Source organism: Heliangelus exortis, chromosome 1 (genome assembly GCF_036169615.1).
Source record: "Heliangelus exortis chromosome 1, bHelExo1.hap1, whole genome shotgun sequence".
Taxonomy (NCBI): Eukaryota; Metazoa; Chordata; class Aves; order Apodiformes; family Trochilidae; genus Heliangelus; species Heliangelus exortis.
Window position 1 is genome coordinate 167561378 of NC_092422.1, and position 21825 is coordinate 167583202.

The 21825-nt window shown below is 42.1% G+C and overlaps 1 protein-coding gene and 1 long non-coding RNA gene across 2 annotated transcripts; one reads left to right on the forward strand and one right to left on the reverse strand.

The window, feature by feature from the left end:
* Positions 1 to 7867: 7867 nt before the first annotated feature.
* On the reverse strand, positions 7868 to 12915 carry LOC139791396 (prolactin-like). Its single transcript, XM_071733557.1, has 5 exons — positions 12651 to 12915; positions 12342 to 12493; positions 12116 to 12223; positions 10140 to 10319; positions 7868 to 8433 (listed from the first exon to the last, which is right to left on the reverse strand). The coding sequence occupies exons 1-5, from the start codon at positions 12679 to 12681 to the stop codon at positions 8239 to 8241; spliced, it is 666 nt and encodes a 221-aa protein (XP_071589658.1). The 5' UTR covers positions 12682 to 12915; the 3' UTR covers positions 7868 to 8238.
* A 1802-nt stretch (positions 12916 to 14717) lies between these two features.
* LOC139798575 (uncharacterized) lies at positions 14718 to 21166 on the forward strand. The gene is made up of 4 exons (XR_011726871.1): positions 14718 to 14988; positions 17372 to 17492; positions 19582 to 20724; positions 21134 to 21166. It is a non-coding gene; the product is annotated as an uncharacterized lncRNA (long non-coding RNA).
* The last annotated feature ends 659 nt before the right edge of the window (positions 21167 to 21825 follow it).

Below are 21825 nucleotides of genomic sequence, written 5' to 3' on the forward strand. Positions count from 1 at the left end.
TGCTCAACTGTGCAGTCATAGCCTGGCACTATGTCATTCTTTGCATGTGATTTCCTGTGCTTGCTTTAAGAAGAAAAAAAATTACAGAAAAATTAAGAAGTCATCTCTTCATGTTGTTACAGCCCCTGAACAGTGTAAGGTGCCTAGATACCCACCCTCAGAAGGTACTTGGACATAATTAGTATGCAGTGTGTTATATGCTATTCAGTAACGTGAGAGTTTATTCCCATCTTGAAACTGAAATCCCAGAACCAACTTGTATTCTGCCTAAAACCTTTAGGGATGGACAAACAGATTGCATACACATGGGGAAGAATTTACTTTTCATTTGTCCTGCTGCATATGTAGTCCTTCCATGCTGGACTACACTTCTGCTTGAAGGACCAGCAAGTACTTGTGGCCCAGTTTCTTCTGAAATAGCATTCAGTAGTGTCTGCCTACAATGGAAGGCACACAGATATTTCCAAATTACCATCAAATGATCAGCTGAAGGCACATTTGTGTGTGGGTATTCATCAGTGGTTCCCATTTGGGAGAAAATCAGTGTATAGTGGTTGATATTTTCCCATCTCACTTTTCAGGGAGAGGTTCATCTTCAGAACTGCTCATATTTTTTTACTGCAAGTCAATTGAGCATCAGTGTTAGAAGCAACAGTTCTGGAGAGGGGAGGTGAGATTCAGAGTCCCCCCTGGGAAGTTCTATCACTTGATGACGTTGCAAGCACTGAATGTGAACTGCTCAAAACTCTGAGCTGATGTGCTGAGCAGAATGCATCTATCTAAATGTATTCTGCAACGATCAAGCAAGGCTCATGCAGAATTGGTTTTGCAGCTATAATGTATGTGTTTTAAATTGAGCAAGTTCTGGTTTCACTGTAGCCTATTAAAACCATTTCACAGCCCTCCAAACCTCCTAAGATCTCCTACTCATATTCTTATTCCACAGCTAGAATGAAGTTTCGGTGTAACAGATAAAACATTCTTTACTTAAAAACACCACACAAGCTTTATTAAAACTCTGAAAGCATACATGTGAATTTTGAATTATACCTAGACTAGTCTTATTCAACTAGTCAAAATGGCTATAGGTCCATGGTATGTACAACCTTGATTCATTTGATTTTCAGCTTATTAAAGGAGAAGTTTCCCTTACAGTCCACACTGTGAAAACTTGGTAAATGAGAAACATCACTCAGTATGCATAAAAAAAAATATATTTACAGTTCCAGCCTTTCCACAAGAAGCATTGCATAGTATTTGTTTTCTTCATATGCACACCAGTTATCAAAGAGCAAAGAGAGCAGAAATTATATGTAAAACTCCCAGCAGATGTTTGAAGTGCTTTGTGACAGGCACATGGCACAGGTGTAAGGTGTAGAACATATCTGGTCTTATGGAATGTCATGATAGGTACTGATGGCACCTTACAGTTAAAGCAAGTGACATACATGCAGAGCTACAGGCTGGGGACAGAGTGGCTGAGAGCAGCCAGACAGAGAGGGACCTGGGAGTCTGGATTGACAGGAAGCTGAACATGAGCCAGCAGTGTGCCCAGGTAGCCAAGAAGGCCAATGGCATCCTGGCCTGTATCAGGAACAGCATGGCCAGCAGGTCCAGGGAAGGGATTCTGCCCCTGTGCTCAGCGCTGGTGAGGCCACACCTTGAGTCCTGTGTCCAGTTCTGGGCCCCTCAGTTCAGGAAGGAGATTGAGGTCCTGGAGCAGGTCCAAAGGAGGGCAACCAGGCTGGTGAAGGGACTCCAGCACAGATCCTATGAGGAGAGGCTGAGGGAGCTGGGGTTGTTCAGCCTGGAGAAGAGGAGGCTCAGGGGAGACCTCATCACTCTCTACAACTCCCTGAAAGGAGGTTGTAGCCAGGGGGGGGTTGGTCTCTTTTCCCAGGCAACTCTCAGCAAGACAAGAGGGCACGGTCTCAAGTTGTGCCAGGGGAGGTTTAGGTTGGTCATTAGAAAGAATTTCTTTACTGAGAGGGTGATCAGGCATTGGAATGGGCTGCCCAGGGAAGTGGTGGATTCTCCATCCCTGGAGATATTTAAAAAGAGACTGGATGTGGCACTCAGTGCCATGGGCTGGGAACTGCAGCGGGAGTGGATCAAGGGTTGGACTTGATGATCTCTGAGGTCCCTTCCAACCCAGCCAATTCTATGATTCTATGATTCTATGATTTGACCTAGTGAATGACCTTGCAGCATGGTTGCAGGGCATCAGGTATTTCCAATGTGTGGCATTTTGAGACTGTATTTCCAGGCTGTAGAGTATTGTGAAGGAGATTCGTTGGGATCCTGGAGCTGGGAAGAGTTCAGGTACCTCAAATTGTGAGCCAGAGTTAAAAAAGCCAGCTCTTCAGAGGACACAAACAAAGCAGATCTTTATACTTGCTGGGCACTTCTCTGTTTAGTTTGGCACCTTGTCAATGCTAGTGTAATACAGGATACATCAAGGGAAGGGAAAAAGGGTTGAGACTCTACAGTACTCACTTTGTTACCCCAGCTGCAGTCTCCCATGCCCTCAGGCTGTGCTGCTGACATTGGGATCTTGCTGCCCAGATGAGCCACCTCAGGAAAAGCAGAGGCTTTTCTCACCCCACCTATTGGAGATCTTCCAAATGGGTCTGAATGCAAAACTTCAAAGTCTGTTCTTAAGGTCTGGCACTCAGAGGAGCTTCTCTGAAATCTGACAAGAAGTGCTGATTTCCTTCCTAGGCTTGGCTCTTGGTCTTTTTGAAGGTATCACAAATGATACAGATTATGCCCATCTGTATCAGGCACAGCCCCAGTAATGTTTTACTGTGTGTAAACAACTCTGAGACCATAGACCTGAGAGGCCAGCCAGCTATGGACCTCATGTAACATTGCTAAAAGCTGTATTTGCTGACCCCACTTGTGGATTTATAGTATAATTTTTTTTTTATATATAAGTTCTCTTGTTTCTATTGATTCTTTGCCAAACAGGAATTGTTATGATCTTCTGAGGAGAACAGAACTGCTTTGCTGCACAAACCCACATTACTGCAGTGTCAGAACAACAGTACAATGGTCAAATGTTACTCTTGAGTGGCAGTAATAGATCAGATTTGTTTTATCTGCTGTGATTTACTAGTACTGGGTTTTAAATACCAGTTGCCATCACTGTAGCCACACAGCTCCTGTGAGGAATGCACGTTCCATGGCCAAAAGACTGACATAAATTAGATAGATTCCCACGCTTCAGCACCCTCTACCAATAAGACTGTTGCTGATTTTCACAAACTAGAAAGAAAGAGAAACTAATTAGAAGCAAATTAATTGTCAATTCACTGTCCTAAGAAAGGACTGGAAAGGAATTAGGGTCAAATTAACTTGAGACTTAGCTTTGGATCATGGGGAGACCAAAAAGCCCCTGCAGAGAAAGGTTGACAGTGGATGGAATTGCTATTGACTGTAGATGTTTTTAATGATGTTGCTTCTAAGTTATGTGCCTGATGACTGCTGCTGTGTAAGATAAACTGAGGTACATAAATCTGGATCTAAGGCCCACCCCGTGCAGACTTGCACCTAAATTAAAGGTCAGAAAGTGGCAACTCCCACTCCTTGGTTTCTTGTAGATACTGATTGTAATTCTAAGCCATGAAGCTGGACATGGTGGATGAGGATGTCACAAGGCAACATTTCTACAGTCATTCTCCAGTACTCACCCAAACACAGAAATCACAACTTTTATAAACACATGATCCTTGCAGAACTCTTAAGTTTTTCCATGTTCTTTCCCCTTTGTCAATATTTGAACATATTTAGATGTAGCTGAACATTAATGAATATTGTTCAAAGAAGACTGTTTTTCCATTTGTTTCTGCTTTGCTATCATGATTTTAGAAAAGAGTTAAATTTACAAGTGCTATCTGTCACTTATCTATCATGCAAACAGCAGCACATATCAGACCCAGTTGAAATTTAAGATACACTATCAAAACCATTTAGCACAGTATGAAAGGAACAAAATGGAAGTGTCTGTCATATCCATCATTCTGAAAAAAAATTGAAAAGTTATGAAAAGGAAGTCTCTATCATACAAAAGCAGCTTCTAGTGACTGAAAAAAATGAATTGCACTCTACAAAAATACCAATATTCTGTTATACTGCAGTGTTTCATGGAATAAGGTCGGAAGAACAATTTTTAGTTCTTAGATTTATTTGGCTGGCAAGGAAAGTTAATTAAAACAGGTTGTTCCACTAACAGAAATGGCATCACAACTTATCTATAGCATACATTGTTATAGGCTGTTGCACATGAACCAAGCACTTCACTGGAAGCCAGTCCCAATTTTATGATTTTCCATTAATTTGCGGAGTAATTTTTCCTAAATCAATATTCTCAGGTGCAAATGATGCATTCTCAGACTCTGAAAAGCATTTGATTATGGCACATAATTTTACATTTTTGAATATTCCTCACTAGTTTCACTGCTCTCTTGGAGTGAAGTAGTGCTGGAGGTGAAGTGTTCTCCCATGTAGAGCACAACCATCACTGCTATTTCTGTTTTAGGCAGAGAACACAGAGAGCAACGTGCCCTTTCCAGCCAACTGCTCAGTTGTGTTCTCAGTCACAGGTGGAAGCAAGGCAGTGGCAAGTGTAGGAAGGCTTTGGTTTCACCAGCACTCCTTGCTTCAGCAGAAGGCAGATCTGGAAATGTAACACTAATTTGTGACAGTAAATGAGGAGGAATGTCTGTGGGTGATATGCTGGTGCACTGCTGTTCCTCCTGTGGCATCTGCTTCCTTGTTTTCTCTATTTCTGCATTTTGCTACGGCAAAACAGTCCTAGGGTTTTCCTCTTTGAAGAAGGTGAGAATTGCTTTTCTGATCTGCTGCATTTACAATGTGTAAATATTGCAGGGTCCACTTGACCCTCAGCAGCAGTCCCTGGGGTGTCTTCCCAGCCACTGAAGTTCCTATCAGACATTATGCTTGATTTCAGAGTCACCTTGTAACTGGCTCTGAGAGCCACCAAGCCCTGCACCCCCGGGGACGTGGCCACCTCCCATGGTGACAACTGCAGCTGCCTGTCCATGGCAACACTGCCACCTCCCACCTATGGGCTCAAGGCCACCGTGGCCACCTCTTCCTTGTGGGCCTCTGGCCACTTCCCACAAGGCCATGGTCACTTCCCTCCACACAGCCCCACGACCACTGCCTGTGGGACTCAAGACCACCACCTCCCTGTGGGGACTTGTAGAAAATCCATGGGGGCTTAAGGACGACACGTAGTCACCAATATGGTTAAAGTGAAGTCGTCTATTAACAATTCACCTCGCTTTATATAGAGCCCTTGTTTATATAACGATATCTTGCAGGTGGCTATATCTTGGCCACAAATCCTGCTCTCACAGAACTTCTGCTGGCTACCTCATTATCCTGTTGTTATTCTTTTCTGCTGCCAGCTCCCTTATCTTTTGCCCATAGCTCATCTTTCAGTAACCTTGCGACTGGGCCTCAAGGCCCTTAGCTTACTCTAGCTAAAGCTAAATAGTCAGGATTGCTCAGATGTCTGTTTTCTTCCAGACAGTTTCCCAACAGGGACACAGCCACCATCTATGAGGACATGACCACCTCTCACCCATGGGTCCCACAGCCGCTGCCCACCTGCAGCAGCACTGGGTGCAGTGCATCAGCCCTGGCCCCAGGGCTCCAGGGACTGGGATAGGATGGGCTGGAATGGGACCAGTTGGAGCGAGACAGAACTGTACACTGCTGGTCCTGGAGGGAGCATCCTTCTGTCACCCTTCTTTAGGACATGACCCCTCCCATGTCTGTCACCTTTGGCTTCTGCTGGAGGACAGCTACTGCAGATCTGTTGTACACAATGCCATCTTTGCCAAGATGTAGAGGGATTACCCTAATGCCATTTTGCTCCTTAATTAATGCACCCTTGCCCAGTTTCAGCATTTCAGAGGCAGGAATAGTCCTTTAGTGGCAGAGGATGCAGCCAGCACCAAAATGCTTCTGTACTCTGGGGCTGCAGCTATTCTAGGTGACAGGATAAATGCTAATAGCTGCTACATCTTCCATGATTCAGGTAGATGCAGGCAGAATGGGCATCCCTCTGCTTTTCTCTAACCAGAGGAGCCTTCCTTTACTCTACTGGGAGATGTTTTCTTCCCTGAGTATCTTCACAATTTTGTTATGTTTGTGGCATCTTACTGCCTAAGGAATTGCAGCTAGTAATTTCTCCAGGATAGGCACCATGTAATCTCTTATTGTTCCATTCCTGGCACATCAGGGACCAGATGTCAATTCTGAAGACTCCCAGCTCCTAGTAGAGAAAGTAAATCAGCTGTCTACTGGAGAGCAGATATCTGAAAACCGAAAAGATTGTTCCTCTGTTCTGCATAAGTGTTTCTTTGAAACATTCTCCCGCTGAGTTTCCTAGGCTCAAATCCAATATCATTGCTGAATAATCTCCAGAATTTTACTTTCCATTCTTGGCAGCCTGAGCTCCAGATACTGTGAACAACCATCAAGATCAGGGGATGCCAGAAAAGAGCATTAAGAGAGAAAATAGTCAAGAATATTGAAGTTAAACCTGTGTTGATTGTAAGTTCCTGTTCAGATGGCACTAGGGTCTGAATCCTAGAATCATAGGGTCATTTTAGTTGGAAAAATCCTTGAACATGGTTGAGTCCAACCTTTAACCTTGCACTGCCAAGTTGACCATTAAACCATTTCCCTAAGTACCACATCTAAGTCTTCTAAATACCTCAATGGACAGTGACTTAACCACTTCCCTGGGCAGCTTGTTCCAGCCCCTGACAACCCTTTCATTAAAGAATGAATTTTTCTTATCACCAATCTAAAACTCCCTTGCTGCAATTTCATGCCCTTTCCTCTCATCCTATCACTTGTTACCTGGGAGAAGAGACCAACCCCCACCTCACCACAACCTCCTTTAAGGCAGATGTAGAGAGCGATAAGGTCTCTCCTCAGTCTGCTTGTTGCTAAACTACAGTCAAAGGGAAACTCCCCAGTTAGCCAGGGCTGCTGGTGAATGATGCAAAAAAGCTCAGTGATCATTTCTGCCACCTCCTTCAGTACCCTTGTGGGGACCCCATGTGGCCCCACAGGTGTGTGTCTAAGTGATGCTAAACATTTCCCTTTGGATCATGGGGCTTCATTCTGCTCCCTGTCGGTGTCTTCCAGCTCAGGGGACTGGGTACTTGGAGAACAGTTGGTCTTGCTATTAAAGACTGAGGCAAAGAAGGCCTTAAGTACCTCAGCCTTTTCCTTTGTCATCATATTTCCCTCTGCATCAGTAAAGAATTGAGATTCTCCTTAGTGCTCTTTTAGTTGCTAATGCAAAGACTTTTTGTTCTATAAACTGTCATAAGCACCAACCCACTGCCAGGAAAATGTGATTGCTATAAAACAGGTCAGCTTTCAGATCTTTACTTGCTACATAGTTTTTCATCATTACTGTAAAGCCCAAGCTGTGGGCTTTACAGTAATACCTGTGTTTCAGCACGCATTATAGGAAAGAGAGTTAATGCTGCATAAACTGTGCTCAGCTCTTGGACTGAAGTGGTACTGGGATCAGAATTCTGACTTACTTTTCATATAAAAAAATTTTCTTGAAGTTTTTCCAATGAAATCAGTGAAGCCATTACAGGCATAAAAGATAATTCAAATGAATGAAAATGTGAGAAACTAGATCTTATGGGGCACATGTAAAAGCCCACAGAAATTAGTAGGAAGCATGCTGTGGACATAGAAGTCTCCATGGGCCCCCATGAACTGATCAATACCACTCTTCAGTGTTAAGCAATATTCTGCAGGTATGTATGTATGTAGAAATGGGGAAAAACAATTTCTTTCTTACATAAAAATATACTTTATTTATAGTATGTTGATATATTTGTACCAGGGCTTAACAAACTGAATTTCACTTTCCACTACGTACAGAATTAAACTGTGTGGATCAGCCATAATCACCAGTCTGTCACAGTGTAGTGTGCAAGGACATTTATTTATCTACTGCTAGAGAAATTCTTTTTATCTGGTGCACATACATACACAATGTTTTACTTAATGTTTCAGTTGCATAGGTCAACCATGTCATGGTCTAGTAGCTGCTAAAGAACTTCAATAACATTTTCCTATTGAAATGATTATAAATGTGATAATGTATATATTTTATTTGTCCAGCTTTATAACTTGCATGCTGAAGACTACTTGTCAAGATATTACAACTCAGCAACTATTTCCTGGCATAATTCTACACTTAAGAATTTTTAGGTAGCTTTGTACTTTATTGGAGTCTCTCCTGAAGCAGTGAATAAAGTCAGAGTCACTCATCATGTTTGCTTCATTACTAATGGATAAACCAGTGGTCTCAGATGATGCCATTCCATTTAACGAGTTGCTGATGATCCCCATTGACTGCATCTGTATTGAAAACAGGGAAAGAAGCACAACTCATAACTACACATACAACAAATCTTTAAAAGATTAGTGCTGAAGTCAGCTGCAGCATCACTATGTTTGGCAGCTCAACTCCAGACTTCTCACATACTTACTGAAGATATATGTAGAGCTCCTTACATAGAATAACTCTGGCTTTTTATCCTAACAGTATCTATACAACCTTTAGAGTAGCCTGAAATGATCTGATATACTGGTAATGCAAGAATACTGTGGTATAACTCCATCTGATTTTAACTAGAGGAACCCCTGCAATAATCACTTCCTCATGAAGTAATATAGCAAATCAGTCTTGAGATTTTTTTTAGCCATTTATTTGAGTGACTTTTGTCAAGAGAAGCTCTCAGTGTAAATATGCACCAGCTCTGTTTAACCTGTTGAACTCTGAGGGTTGTTATCACTTTTCAGATTAGGAACTTCACTACAGAACAGAGATTAGAATTGATGTCTTACAGGGAAAAAAAAAGATGCAAAATAATGGAATGCATTTGCATTGTTTACTTAATTTTTAAAAAGTTGTATTTCTACTGCGTGTGAGAGTACACACAAGAAGTCAAAATTTCAAAGTTCTCCTTCTTAGTAATTCCTGTTAAAGTTTTTTTACAAAAATAAAATCAGGTAAATACACAAGAAGTGTGTATCTAGTTTAGAGTTTGATGCCTTGTTTCAGCTACAGAATGAAGCAAAGGTCAAGTTTTGAGGTTGAACTTTAAAACTATTTTAACCCCACATTCATGGCTACACTTGGAAGATGGACTTTTTCCATTTGTATCTCAGGGTCACCCTAATCAGGGCTGCATTTTAGAGAAGGGAACAATTCCTCCTATTCTAGTGATGAGCTGCTTATCATTTTAAAACTTGTATTTCCCACATGTGTTCATAAAGGTGGAAGGTGATCTACCAGTGTCAGATATTTTATTATTCACTTTTTAATGCAACAGACACCTTGGTATTGTAGTAATTTCAGAGAATTGGCACACAGACCTCATTCTTTTAGCCAAAACTCCAAACAAATTTAGGTATCAATGCACAAGAAAAACAAAGATCAGGACTTCTAGTTAATAATAAGATGACAGAAAGGGAAAGAACAAAAAAATACATGCAATAATTTATATATGGACAGAATTTGGAGTGGAATTTTTCAAAGTGTTTTGTGACTGACTTCAGCAAGGCCACTGTTGCCTTGAAGAAGTTATCCCAGGATAAAATTGTTGCCTTAGGAAGGAGTTCTTTGCAGCAGACAACAGTGATACTTGAATTAGTTAGAACATAGATCCAAATAAAAATTAAAACAATAGTTAAGAACTTGTCGCAGTCATTTCCTCTGCTGCCCTAGAAAAGTCAGGTCATTACTAGCTCATATATGGAGCTGGAAATGGCTCTAGGCTTTGTACTTTTTCTTTCTTTCATATGTTTAACATCAATAAATTAGTTCCCTATGTATATCAACTTCTATAAAGCCATCTCCATAACTGCCAATCCATAAACTTAGTCGCTTTGGCAGAAAAAGTTTTGGATCTGTAATGAAGTCCAGCACTGATGGATCAGAGCCTCTTTTGGCATTAAGGTTACAGCTCAAGTGAGAGCAGACATTGGTCCTCCCCCTTCCTACCCCCCCAAGTCAGTCCCACCATGTCTGGTATAAATAAAAACTGTGTTGAAAATCTTGCCTTTTCTGTTACTTTCTCAACCCCAGTCTTCAGCTCATGTACCATATTGCTGATTTGCTTGGCTTTGCTCAGGCTGTCATCAGGTAACTCTTGGTGGTGCTCAATATGCTGGTTAAAATGGGAAAGAGGTTCTTTCCAGGCTTGCAGAAGTTTCAGTATCACGTGAGTTAATTCTTCTCTCTTAAATTCAAAACAGTAAAGGGTTTCTCTGTTAGATTGCAGCGGGTCCTGTGAACACTATTAAGACATTTTCACTGTGAAATCTCAGCAGGATTAAGATTTACTTGTGCTGTTTAGTAGTTTTCAAATATTTAGAACTTAGGAGCCACTCTTTCTCTGGTTATTTGTTTTGCTATAAGTAAAACCAAAACCCCTTGTATTGGTCTTGTTTTCAGCTTTCTTAGATTTTTAAGCCCCGTAGGACTAAAACTGTGGAGTGTGGCATAAGCTAAAGGGTGGCATTCCTGTCAAACTTACTTGGTACCAAAAAAGTTTTCATAAATGACTAGATGTCCCAAGAGCCTCAAGAAGCCTCATCTAGACATCTCTGTTTGCTGGTATGGAAATTCAGGTGTGTCCTTACACCTTCCATTGTTACAGCTCTGTAGTTAGAGCTCTGCTGCAGACACACTTCTCAGAAAGTGCCTGGTTGTAGGATGGTTGCTTCTCTAACAGGAACTCAATTGCTGTAAAAATTCTCTTGCAATGTGAGTTCAGAAATAAGGTTGATTGGTTAAAGTTTTCCAAAGCTAACAGAGCCTCATTTCCCATTGCTCTTCCAGGGGAACTTCTAAATCTCTTGGGGGAAGCTCCTCACTCCATCACAACCAAAGAGCAAAACGTTACTGTTCACCTCCGCCTGACTCCTCCTGGAGGCAAAAGCTTCTCCTGCTGCTGTACCCTTGACTTTACAATCTGCTTTACCTCAGTCTAAAGAAACTCTTCTTGCTCTTCTCTAAACTAGTAACGATTTTTTCTCTTTGCCATTCCATCTGTCTAAAACAATTTGCTGTTCTTTTCCCCTTACCTAAGTACCGATTCAGAGATAATGAGTGATTTCTTTCTTCTGATTGCTTTTTGTACTTTGCAGTGACACTGATTAATTTAACTGTCACATGAACAACATTCTAAGTTTTTGTTCTGCAGAGACTACCACAGCACAATCAAAGAGATGTCTGTCAGTCATTTGGATTAAGCTCTACTGTGGTACCCTTCTCACAGCTAATAAATATAATCTGAGAATATGTAACCATATACATATTTTAAAATACAACAAACTAATGATTCATATGCAATACCTCTGTGAAGTGCACCTGTTTGTGATCAAAACTTACCAGTTTCTTCAATCAAAACTGTTGATGACAGAGTCACCAAGTTGTCAGGGTTGGAAAAGACCTCTAAAATCATTGCATCCAACCATCAATATCTCCCCCCCTACCAATAAGTAAAATATATTTACCTATATCTATATCTTCATGCCCACTAGTGCACATCCTGAAGTGCCACATATACACGGTTTAAAAATATTTCCAGGGATGGTGACCCCTCCACCTCCCTAGGTAGCCCATTCCAACACCTACTTTCTCAGTAAAGAAATTCTTCCTAATAATGTAGTCTAAGCCTCCCCTGGTGCAACTTCAGGCCATTTCCTCTAGTTCTATCATTATTTACTTGAGAGATGAGGCCAGAACCGTCCTCCCTACAATGTCCTTTCAGGTAGCTGTAGAGAGCAATAAGCAATGATGAAGCACCAGACGAAGAAAAATCTCTGACAATCTCCATCCCGACTGAGGAGAAGGGACCCCAGCAGCGTGATGGGTGAGACACTTAGGAGCCCTAACGGGGTGGGGGGTTATTTCCCCCTTTCTTGAGACGGGGGAGAAGAGGCGCTGTGATCCGTGAAGCCTCACCCCAGCCCACCAGACTCATGGGCGGCCACGGTGCCCCCCCCTCCCGCCGCCGCCGTCCAGCCTTACCGGGATTTTTTGGGCATATTCTTTGCCGTTGGGGGTCAGCATCCCCGACGTGTGGCACTTACGAATGGGCTTCCCCAGCTCGTTGTCACGGGGAGGAAAGTGTTTTTCCTACGGAATAAGAAAACCTAGAGACCCACGGCGAGCACGCCCCGCCCCGCCCCGCCGGCAGCTGCTCCCTGGGAGGCGGGACCCCGCTCAGCGGTGGCGGAGCTGTCCCGGCACCCACCAGCTCGGCGTAGAGCGCTGTGGAGAGGCTGTGGATCCTCCCCGAGTGCCGGATCACCCGGTCGAAGAGATCGGCCACGGTCAGGAGGTGGCAGCCGGTGTCCCCCGGGGCGCAGACCAGCAGCCAGAGCAGCGCCAGAGCCGCGACGGCACCTGCGGAGAGCCCGGCGGAGTCGGGGGACGCGGGGTTCAGGTAGAGAGGGGTGGTGGGAAGGACACCACTGGTCCTCTCCCTGTTCCTCTCCCTCTCCCTGTTCCTCTCCCTGTCCCTGTCCCTGTCCCTCTCCCTCTCCCCTCCCGCCTCCCTCACCTGCTCGCCCCGCCGCCCGGGTGAGGGCCATGGTTCCGCGAAACCCACTGAGCGGCTGGGATCGGCCGGCGCCGGCGTTGTCCCCGCGTCCCCCCTATATATGCCGGGTTGGGATGTGCGTGGCCTCGGGGGGATCTCTTGGTCACGACGGGTCCCTCCCTGACGTGCTCAGCCCGCGGCCACCATGAGCAAGCCGCCCGGAGCAGGGCACTGGTATCGACGGGACCCGTCCACCCCTCTGCCTCCCGGCAACGCAGAACCCGGCAGGGGCTGCTGGGCTGCTCTGGTGTCGGGGTCACAGCCGAACTCGTGGGCAGAGGGGGGCGGCTCCTGCCCATGCCCCACTCCAAAAAAATAAGTGGCATAGCCAGGTCTGTATCAGCACGACCACCCCTGTGGATGCGGGGCATGATGTGAGAACCGAGACCCGGGTTATTGTCAGCAATTACAGGAGGTTTATACCAGGACAGCAATGGGGCAACGTGAGGGATAGGAGAGAAACCTGGCTTGCTGACATTTATCTCTTAATCACACCTTTTAATCACCCGGTTAAACTCAGATCTGCTTTCCCTGCTCTCTCTGAGCTGGTTAGAGGAAAGACCACTGAAGATAAAAGAGATTTTTATGTAGGGTAAAAAGAGATTTCAGTTTCCTTTTGCCCAAAGAAAGGTTAAAAAGATGATACATGTGAAGGAATGTTCACGTGTCTTTGTCACACAATCTGTGTTGTCTTCATTCACCCTGACATCTTAAATGAAGGTTATTTCTCTCTGAGAGCTACTCATAAATCATGTGTTCTTCCTTGTCTTGCTGTGATGTGTGCTGAGCTAGCCAGATTTGGTTTAGTTCAGTGATTGCAATCTCCAAAAGGAATTTACTTTTTTCTTGATGGAGTTGGATCAATATAAGCAAATACTAGAGATCTCACTACTGGGCTGGTCCACATGCTCCCCAGCCTCTATCAGCAAAGCAGATCAGCCAGCCCTTCAAACCAATACATCTCTGAACCCATCAGACCAAACTCATTCTTTCAAAATTCCCCTAAGTCACTTCTGAAATTTGATAACTTGGGTCCATAAGATCCTTTTTATCCCTCATACTTTGAAATTTCCAAAATGAATTTTAAAAGCAGTTCATTAAGGTGTATTTAATGATTTACAGTATTCAGCAAAGGTTGTTCTCATTCTCTTACCTCTGCTTTATCTCTAATGGATAAAGCCAATGAAGTGAATTTCAGTGATTAGAGCTGCTGAGCCAGCTCTTAGTGGGGATCATACAGTAAGCCCTGGCAGTAACACTGAGATCTTTGGTAGCTGGTAAAATACTTCTGGCTTGTGGTCCAACTAATGGCTTGGAATATTAGAATTATTTCTGTAAACTATAAGAAAATTAGCAATCGTGCAGATTACAGGTTCTGAAATATGCTGATAGTGTGCATATGGGAGTCATGTGGATCAATAACTTCTTTTCATTGGCCAATAACTATTTTTTTTGCTTTTGTTTTCACATGTCTTGGAAAAATCCTGGCATATGCAAATCTTATTCTAGAAAAGGTTCCCTAAAGTGTTAAGAAAATTTTCGAGTTATGAAGGACCTGTGAACTTGTGCTGTGTAAAACATAAATTACTTGCCCAGCAAAAAACCCAGTACAGCTTAGAGGAAAGAAGCCACAGTATCTGATGAAATTTTATTTAAGGCTCTGTTTTCTAAAATGAATGATGTTTTTCTAACCAGTGACACGTCAGCGTTCAAAGAGTTGTTTTTTTCTGCCTCTTCACTGCTATTTTAAGTTTTTACATGACACCAAACTGGAAGTAGTCACTCGAATTTCAGAATTTAACATGATCTTGAAAATTAGAGAAATTTCCTGACAGAAGTAGGGTACAGTTCAGTAAAGGAAAATGTAAAGTACTATGTTTAGGCAGGAATTTAGACCTCCCAAATTAGGAACGAGGCAGCAGTTGCAGAAAAGGGGATCATGACTTGTAAGAAATCAGAAGCTGAACCAGGTTAGTTGTATCTCACTGTTTCTTTGCATTATTTACTTATTCCTCTGTTTTGCAGTCTGGGGTATGTCCTTTGAAATATGGTCTGTGAGACATGCAAAACAATTCTTCTGCCATTCCTTATGTTTCAAAGGCCTCAGCCAGAATACTGTGTGCTGTACTGGAGACCCCAGTTCAAGAGAGATGGAAAAATCCCAGAGGAGAAAAGCAAGACTGATCAAGATTAAAAGAAAACACCCAATGGCCTACAAGAAAAGGCTGAAGGAACTGGAGCTGTGTACTCTCTAGCAGGAAAAGATGAGGCAAGAATACAGTTTTCAGATGTGCAGAAGGTACCAACAAAGAGAAATCGAATCAATTATTCACCACATTCATTCTGGATACAATATTTAATGGGATTAAACTGCAGTAAGGGAGATTTAAATTAGACATCTTAAATTAGACTTCTTAATTGTTTGGGGGGGTTAAGGACTGGAACAATTTTCTCAGGTACACCGTGAAATCTCCATCATTATCCAACCCTTCATATAAACTTTCAAAGATGTTTCAGTCAGCAGAAGTGTTCATCCTGCTGTGGGCAGGAGGGTGAGTGGGTAACATCAGTCATCTCCCCCTTCCCACCTGCTTCAGTTTTGTAGTGCAAGACCAACTGGAGTTCAATCAATATGTATTCAAAATCACTCCTGAATTTACATCATCAATGAGTAAGAGATGACATTAAGAGGTTTGTTTCAACCAAACGCTGCCCACTAGTAATTTGCTGTTTCCTATAACATAGTAATGGGCCCATTTTACAGCCTAAGAAGGGACAAATCACATTCATTTGCTCTCAAAATTGACAGTATGAGCTCTTGATTAAAATAATATGGAAATGATGTCACCTGGACCTCAGATACGAACTTTAAAAAGAGCAGGCTACCCACTTGAAGGAGTCAACCATTTTTTAAAGGCTGGCTCACAGATTATGTTTTTTTCCTAGTTCTGTAAGTTCCTACTTCTGCTGTTATCGCTTCATGAAGAATTGTTTGGCTTTTCTCACTTCTAACTCCTCTATTCTTCTCTCTTCACTATCTTGAACAGTTCAGCTTGACCAACCTTCATTCATAAACCAGTCACTAAACTTACTGGTTTTGTCTTGATTTGAATTATTATCCACTGCTGGAGTCTTGAAACTTACCCATGTTTCTCCTGGTGTGAGAACTGTCACTGCTGTGTCAGCAGGATCACTGGTATCATAATAAAGAGATGTGTTAAGTTGTAAAGGTGATGGGCTTATTTTTGGAGCAACCTATTTTGAACATAAAATTACACACTTTGTGCTTGTAAGTGCAGCAAGCAAAAATGCACTCTTCAGCTCATGATCAGTAATTATTTGGAGATAAATTTCAGGCAATATTATTTCCCCAGTTCTGAGAATGTTAAGGAAGTAAAGATATCCCCATCACACACTGGGGGCAATCTCCAGAGGGTGCTTGAGTGCCCACAGAGATCTCTAATCATCTTTGTTTCACTTTTAATAAACATTGGGTCAGCCCATCAAGCTGGTGTTGCTCCACTAACTCAGGTAGATTTCCTTTTGGTTTACAGGGGTGTCACAGACACTGAGTTCAGGTCTTGAGCCTGCACTATTGATAATCATGGCCAGCTGAGTATGAACCATAGCCCCCAGGGTTAGTTCTGGAATACCAATATGGAAAAAATACTCAGGATGTCCTCTGCTTTGGAAATAAAATAATTTAGAGCATTTAGTGACGTAGGGAAGAGAACACCAGCATTATGCTAAGCACATTTTGGGTTTTTTCCAGGACTTTCCACAGATTTGAAGTGATGCTTCATTTAAATTGTGACTTCCCATCTGCCACCATATTGAAATCATCACTGCAGAAGGGGAGCCATGTCAGAGGTACCAAAGGTCCAAGTTTTTTATGAGCGTAGTATGGACATAAGTTAATTGCAGTTCATTTAACATCTGGCTAGTGCCAGGTGTTGCCAAGCTGTGTCTTCCCCACTGGCACAATAATATTTTACAGCATGGAGTAGCTGGCAAGATCTCAAGTTTTGATTTTTTTTATAGTAGGACTCATGGGCAAATTGACATAAATATACAAGCACTCAATTTTGTTAAATACTTTGTAATTTCTGTTTCATTCTTTTCTCATAGATTATAAAGAAATTTGTTACTATAAAAAGTTCCTTACTGCAGGTGAGCACACTGAGTGTGCTCTGGAACCTTCCTTGGAACTCCTTGTGCATACAAGCACAATAGCCTTTAAGGACATGAGGGAATGGTGGTTTTTTTTCACATGGTTTCTGCTTGCTTTACTATATTATGTTAAGCTGAATAAGTAGCTACTGAGTTTTTCTTCTCTTTTGCTGTTCACTGTGTGCTCCTATTCCTTAATTATTGTACAATTTTCAAACCCATTCAGAATATTTAATAATTTTATTCCTGCATTATCTCTATTGCTCTTGAATACATTTCTGTTCACAAGCATTAGTTCATTTGTTAACTCTGTATATTCCTAAGGTAAGAGGATGCTATGATACCAATTTGACAAATAAGTGAAGAGTCACAGTGAAGTTTTGTACTCATTTGGACAGTCAGTTTGCTGTGCAAAGTATATGACTAGTACTTGAGTCTCACATCATATTGTGTAAAATGTCATATATATGTACTACATTTACTGAATTCAGATACAAACATTTTTTGTTTAGGTCCCAGCTCTGCTGTTCTCAAGACAGCTTTGTCCTCCTTTGCCATAGGGAGAAAAAAATAAAGTTTCACCCAGCAGTGCTTGGAACCCTGAGGTCTGTTTTCAGAACTTTTTTCTTTAAGGTAAGAAATTGATGGCAGCAGTTAATTGTCATTTATTTGTGAGGAAAGGGTAAAGATCTTTCCTTACACTAAGGGGATGCCAAGTGAGACCAGGGAACATTTTGGTTCTCTCAATTGTAAAGGGGCTGTGCTGTAGTCCAATACAACTGATCTCCATTTCAGTCTAGACTCTTTGGTACTGGGACACTGACAACCAGTGTTACCTTCACAAAATATGACTACTGTCTGGGTGTTTTCCCCAGTTCTCCTCTGCCAAATACATATTTTGAGATACCTGTTCAAGCTGTTGCATCCTTTCTTCTTACCTCTTCTAGCAGCTGTTCTTCTTAAACTTATCTTCCAGTTATCCTGTCTGCCTCATAATTTGTCTCCATTAACTGCTGATCTTCATTCTGTTCCTTGCACCAGACCTTTTACTCCATTCTATTTGTCTTCTCTCTAGTCAGTCTTGAAGCTCCATGGGACAAATTCAGGTCCTGATTTCCTCCACCTGTGCTTCTGAACTGCTCTGCACTGGACTGGTCCATATCCTCTGTGTCCTCTCCTCTCCTCTCCTCTCCTCTCCTCTCCTCTCCTCTCCTTTTCTCTCCTCTCCTCTTCTTTTCCCCCTCCTTGAGTATATTAATCACAGAGGTGTTTTCACCACCTCTGAGGGACTTGGCCTCTGCAAAAGGCAGCTCTGGCTCTGGAGTCAGGATAGCTTCCAGCAGCTTCTCAAAGGAGGTACCCCTGTGTCCCCTCCCCTGCCATCCAAGCCCTTTCCCCCACACACCAAGGAGGAATGCAGACATGCTCACAGGCAGCAAGCCCTCTGCTAGCTGCAGAACAAAAAGCAAGGAGAAAATGGGCTCTAATTTTTTTTGTTGTTGTAACTTTTCCTCAAGATGTTACTTTCCTCAAGCCAGAGTTTCCTACCTCCACATGTGATGGGAACAGTCTTTCCCATTTTTCTTAACAAATGTTTTTCCTAGATTTGCACTAATGCTAAGATTACCTGTCCTGAAGCTTACAGGACACCCGTGTACAGGACAGCATACACTATATAGCTGTTCTCTACATTACTTATGCTGAAAAAATTCTGTTCCTGTAACTCAGAGGCTTTTGTAGTCCCCACTCACCACACTAGCAGTACTCAGGGGTTGAGGGAGGCAGAGAACCAGATCTCTTTCTTATACAAAATCCTAACAGCAGGTATTATCCCACTTAGGGGTTAGGAGGTGTTTTCTGATCATTTGCAGATGGAAAACATGCTAAGTGGACTCATTCAGTGAGTTTTCCTGGCTAAAAATAAACTCCCTGCCTTTCAGTTCCTCTCCTTTAACCTCAGGAGTCCTTTCCTGAATAGACTGGGTGCTCCTTGCTGAGGCAAGACTGATGCACATGTTTCTCACATTTATGTTCTGGGATCTGTAGGAAGCTCCAAATTCTATTCTTGTATCTTTTTAATAAATATTGTATAAAGTGACAAATTATTCAGAATTAGAAAATAAAAATTGCTCTCTCTTGTTCTCTTAATGTTATTTTTTCTTGAGGTTTTATTTTTTTGTGTGCTTCCAAATCACTGACTTGAACTTATGGGCTTTATGCTTATGCTTATGGGCTTTATTCTTCAGTCATTCCCTGACCACAACCACGTGACAGCATTAAACATAGTGAGAAGCCTCCAGGTTTTCTTATCAAACTGCTGCAAACCATTTTGGAATAAGTGGCTAACCTTCCACTTTCTTATGTAAGGCTATGAACATAGATTATTTATAGAGACTGCTGTCTCTAAATTTGTTTACTGTCACATGGCATGTGTGTCTGTCTTTCACATGTCTCTGTCAGAACTCCCTGAATAAAATCAACCTTCCACCAAATGCTAAGAACACAGTGGTCCCACAGTGCATTGCAGTTGATAAGGGTGAAAAACTGCATACTTATAATAAAATAAGTTGGAATGACTAATTGGATGTATTATATATATGTAATTCTCATGCTTCTATGTTTACATCTAACTCATGCCAAAAGAAACCATGAAATACCACGTTACTGTAATGTAATTTAAGGCTTTGTTTCAGCATTTCCTAATAATTCTTTTCATTCCCAGGACAGGACTTTAAAATGGGTGGCCAGGATATCCTTCCAAAAGAGAGAGGCAGTCATGCAAGCTAAAATTTGCTTTCCCCTGGGTATTTGCTGTAACTGACCTTTGTGTGAAAGAAATGCAGAGAAGTGAAATCCTTCTACCATGAAGCAAGCATAACCAGGCAAGAGTACAAGATACTTGCAGTCTGCTCTCCTCATTTTCTTGTATTTCTGAAAGGAGTAACCATCTTCACTACATTCCATACTGGAACCATGGGACCTAGGCAACTGCAGGTGCTGAGGGGACCAGTGTGTCACTTACCAAGACTTTCACAGCTCTTGGGAGCATTCCTTCTTGATCCAGTCAGACTTGGGATGCAGTGGGAGCAGAAGGCCAAGCACTGCTCTTCCTTGAGCACTGGTTTTCCTCTGATGCTCCTCAGACTCCATCAGTGCTATGGCCCTGTGTGTATCAGTGTGCTCAGTGCTGTCAGAATCCAGGGCTATTTGAATGGCAGAGTTTAAATCACAAGTGATGGGAAGAGTTCTAACGCAGAAAAAGTTTCTGAAAATGCCTGTTGACATCCCTGATTTATATGCCAGACACCCTGTCACCTCTGGATCTGCTTCCAGGGATGAGTTGTCCAGGTTGTTTTGGTTGTTCCGTGTAGGCAGGGTAGAGATTATCAGAAGAAAGGGGAATTTCTTCATCTTCAAACAGTCCAAAGCCAAGTGCAACAATAGCATGGGCAAGACTTTTCATTCTCCTGACTTCTCTCTGATGTCCCTGACCACAAAATGGAATAGAAGGAAGAATTTTATGAGCAGAAACAAAGTGGCCAAGGACAGGCCTGCTATAGACCATAATGGTTTGTGATTAACTCCATGAAGTTATAATACTCCAAGCCTAACTGGTCTTGTGGTGATGTGTAGCATGTGGTCTGAGCACCATGTTCTGTTGCATCCCTTTCTGAGGGGTTCATAAATCTGCCTGAGGTGTAGGTGGCTTGCTGCTCAGTAGCCTTAATGCATACCTGAGTAACACCCAACTCTTCCCTTATTGTGTCCCACATGGTGAAACAGACAGTGTTGAAAGAGTGAAGACAATAGAAAAACTGGTCTGGAAAATTTGGCTTGGATCAAGAGGAAAACTGAGAAGGAAAAAGTAAGTGTTACAAAAAACATAAACCCATCCGGAAGGAGGTAATGGACTTTCCTGCAAAAATGGCTCTAATTTCTTTTCTCTGCAATGACAAAGAAAAATGTGCAGCCTGGAAGAGAGCTGGGAAGGGAAGCAATTCAGAGGGCTTGTTACCCTGCTGAAAGGGGGAAGATCCCAGGGGGCGAGGGGCAGACCAGGGGGGGCACACAGAATGTTCAGCATTTCCAGCTCACTGCACAGACTGGTCTGTCACTCAGCAAGTGAGAAGAGTGAGCAAAGTTCTCCTCAGATTTGAGATAGGCCAGAAAAAGCTTTGTGTTCCCTTCTGATTTACATTTCCCATTTTCTTGACAGGTAGACTGTAAACACTGTTAATTTGTTATTTTATTTTATCTGAAAATAATTTTTATAGGGAGAAAAAAGAGAAGAAAACCCAAGATTATGCATTGTCCAACACATCTGTTGTGGGTGCTTTTTCAGTATGCAGGTATTTTAGTTCATGTTTGTTAAGAAAAAGGAGTAAATCATCACATGATCCTGTAGAAAACAGTATGTGGCATTGAAAATAAAGTTAAAATTTTGTGTCACCAACTATCAAAAACCTTTTAAAACTGATGATTCCTATCAGTGAATAATTGTCCTCCACTTTCTAGTGGAAAATGTGAACCCTGAAGAAAGCATTACAGACAGACTCATTAGCAAATGGTCATTTCTTTAAACTACAGACAGAATATGTTGACAGTGAAACTTAATTGCCAAGAATGTATTTAGTTTAGAATCACTGAACCAAAGACTAGGAGATTTCTACAAGGAAGTACATTGTCACACCATATTTCTTATTTAAATGGTGCCATTAATCATCATACTACAAATCCAAAGCTTAGCAAGAATACGTCTGTTTTTTTGAAAATGTATATAGATTTTGAACAATAGCTATTTCATCATTCCTCTCTCCTAATGGGGCATGAATATTTTCCTCTATCTCTCACTGTCAGGTCTATCATGTAAGACTACAAGTCAGTAAATGTGAGATTAAGTAGCCATACTGAGTTATAGTAACTATTTCCTTCAACAGTAGTATAGGTAAGCCTACAATAATGTAAT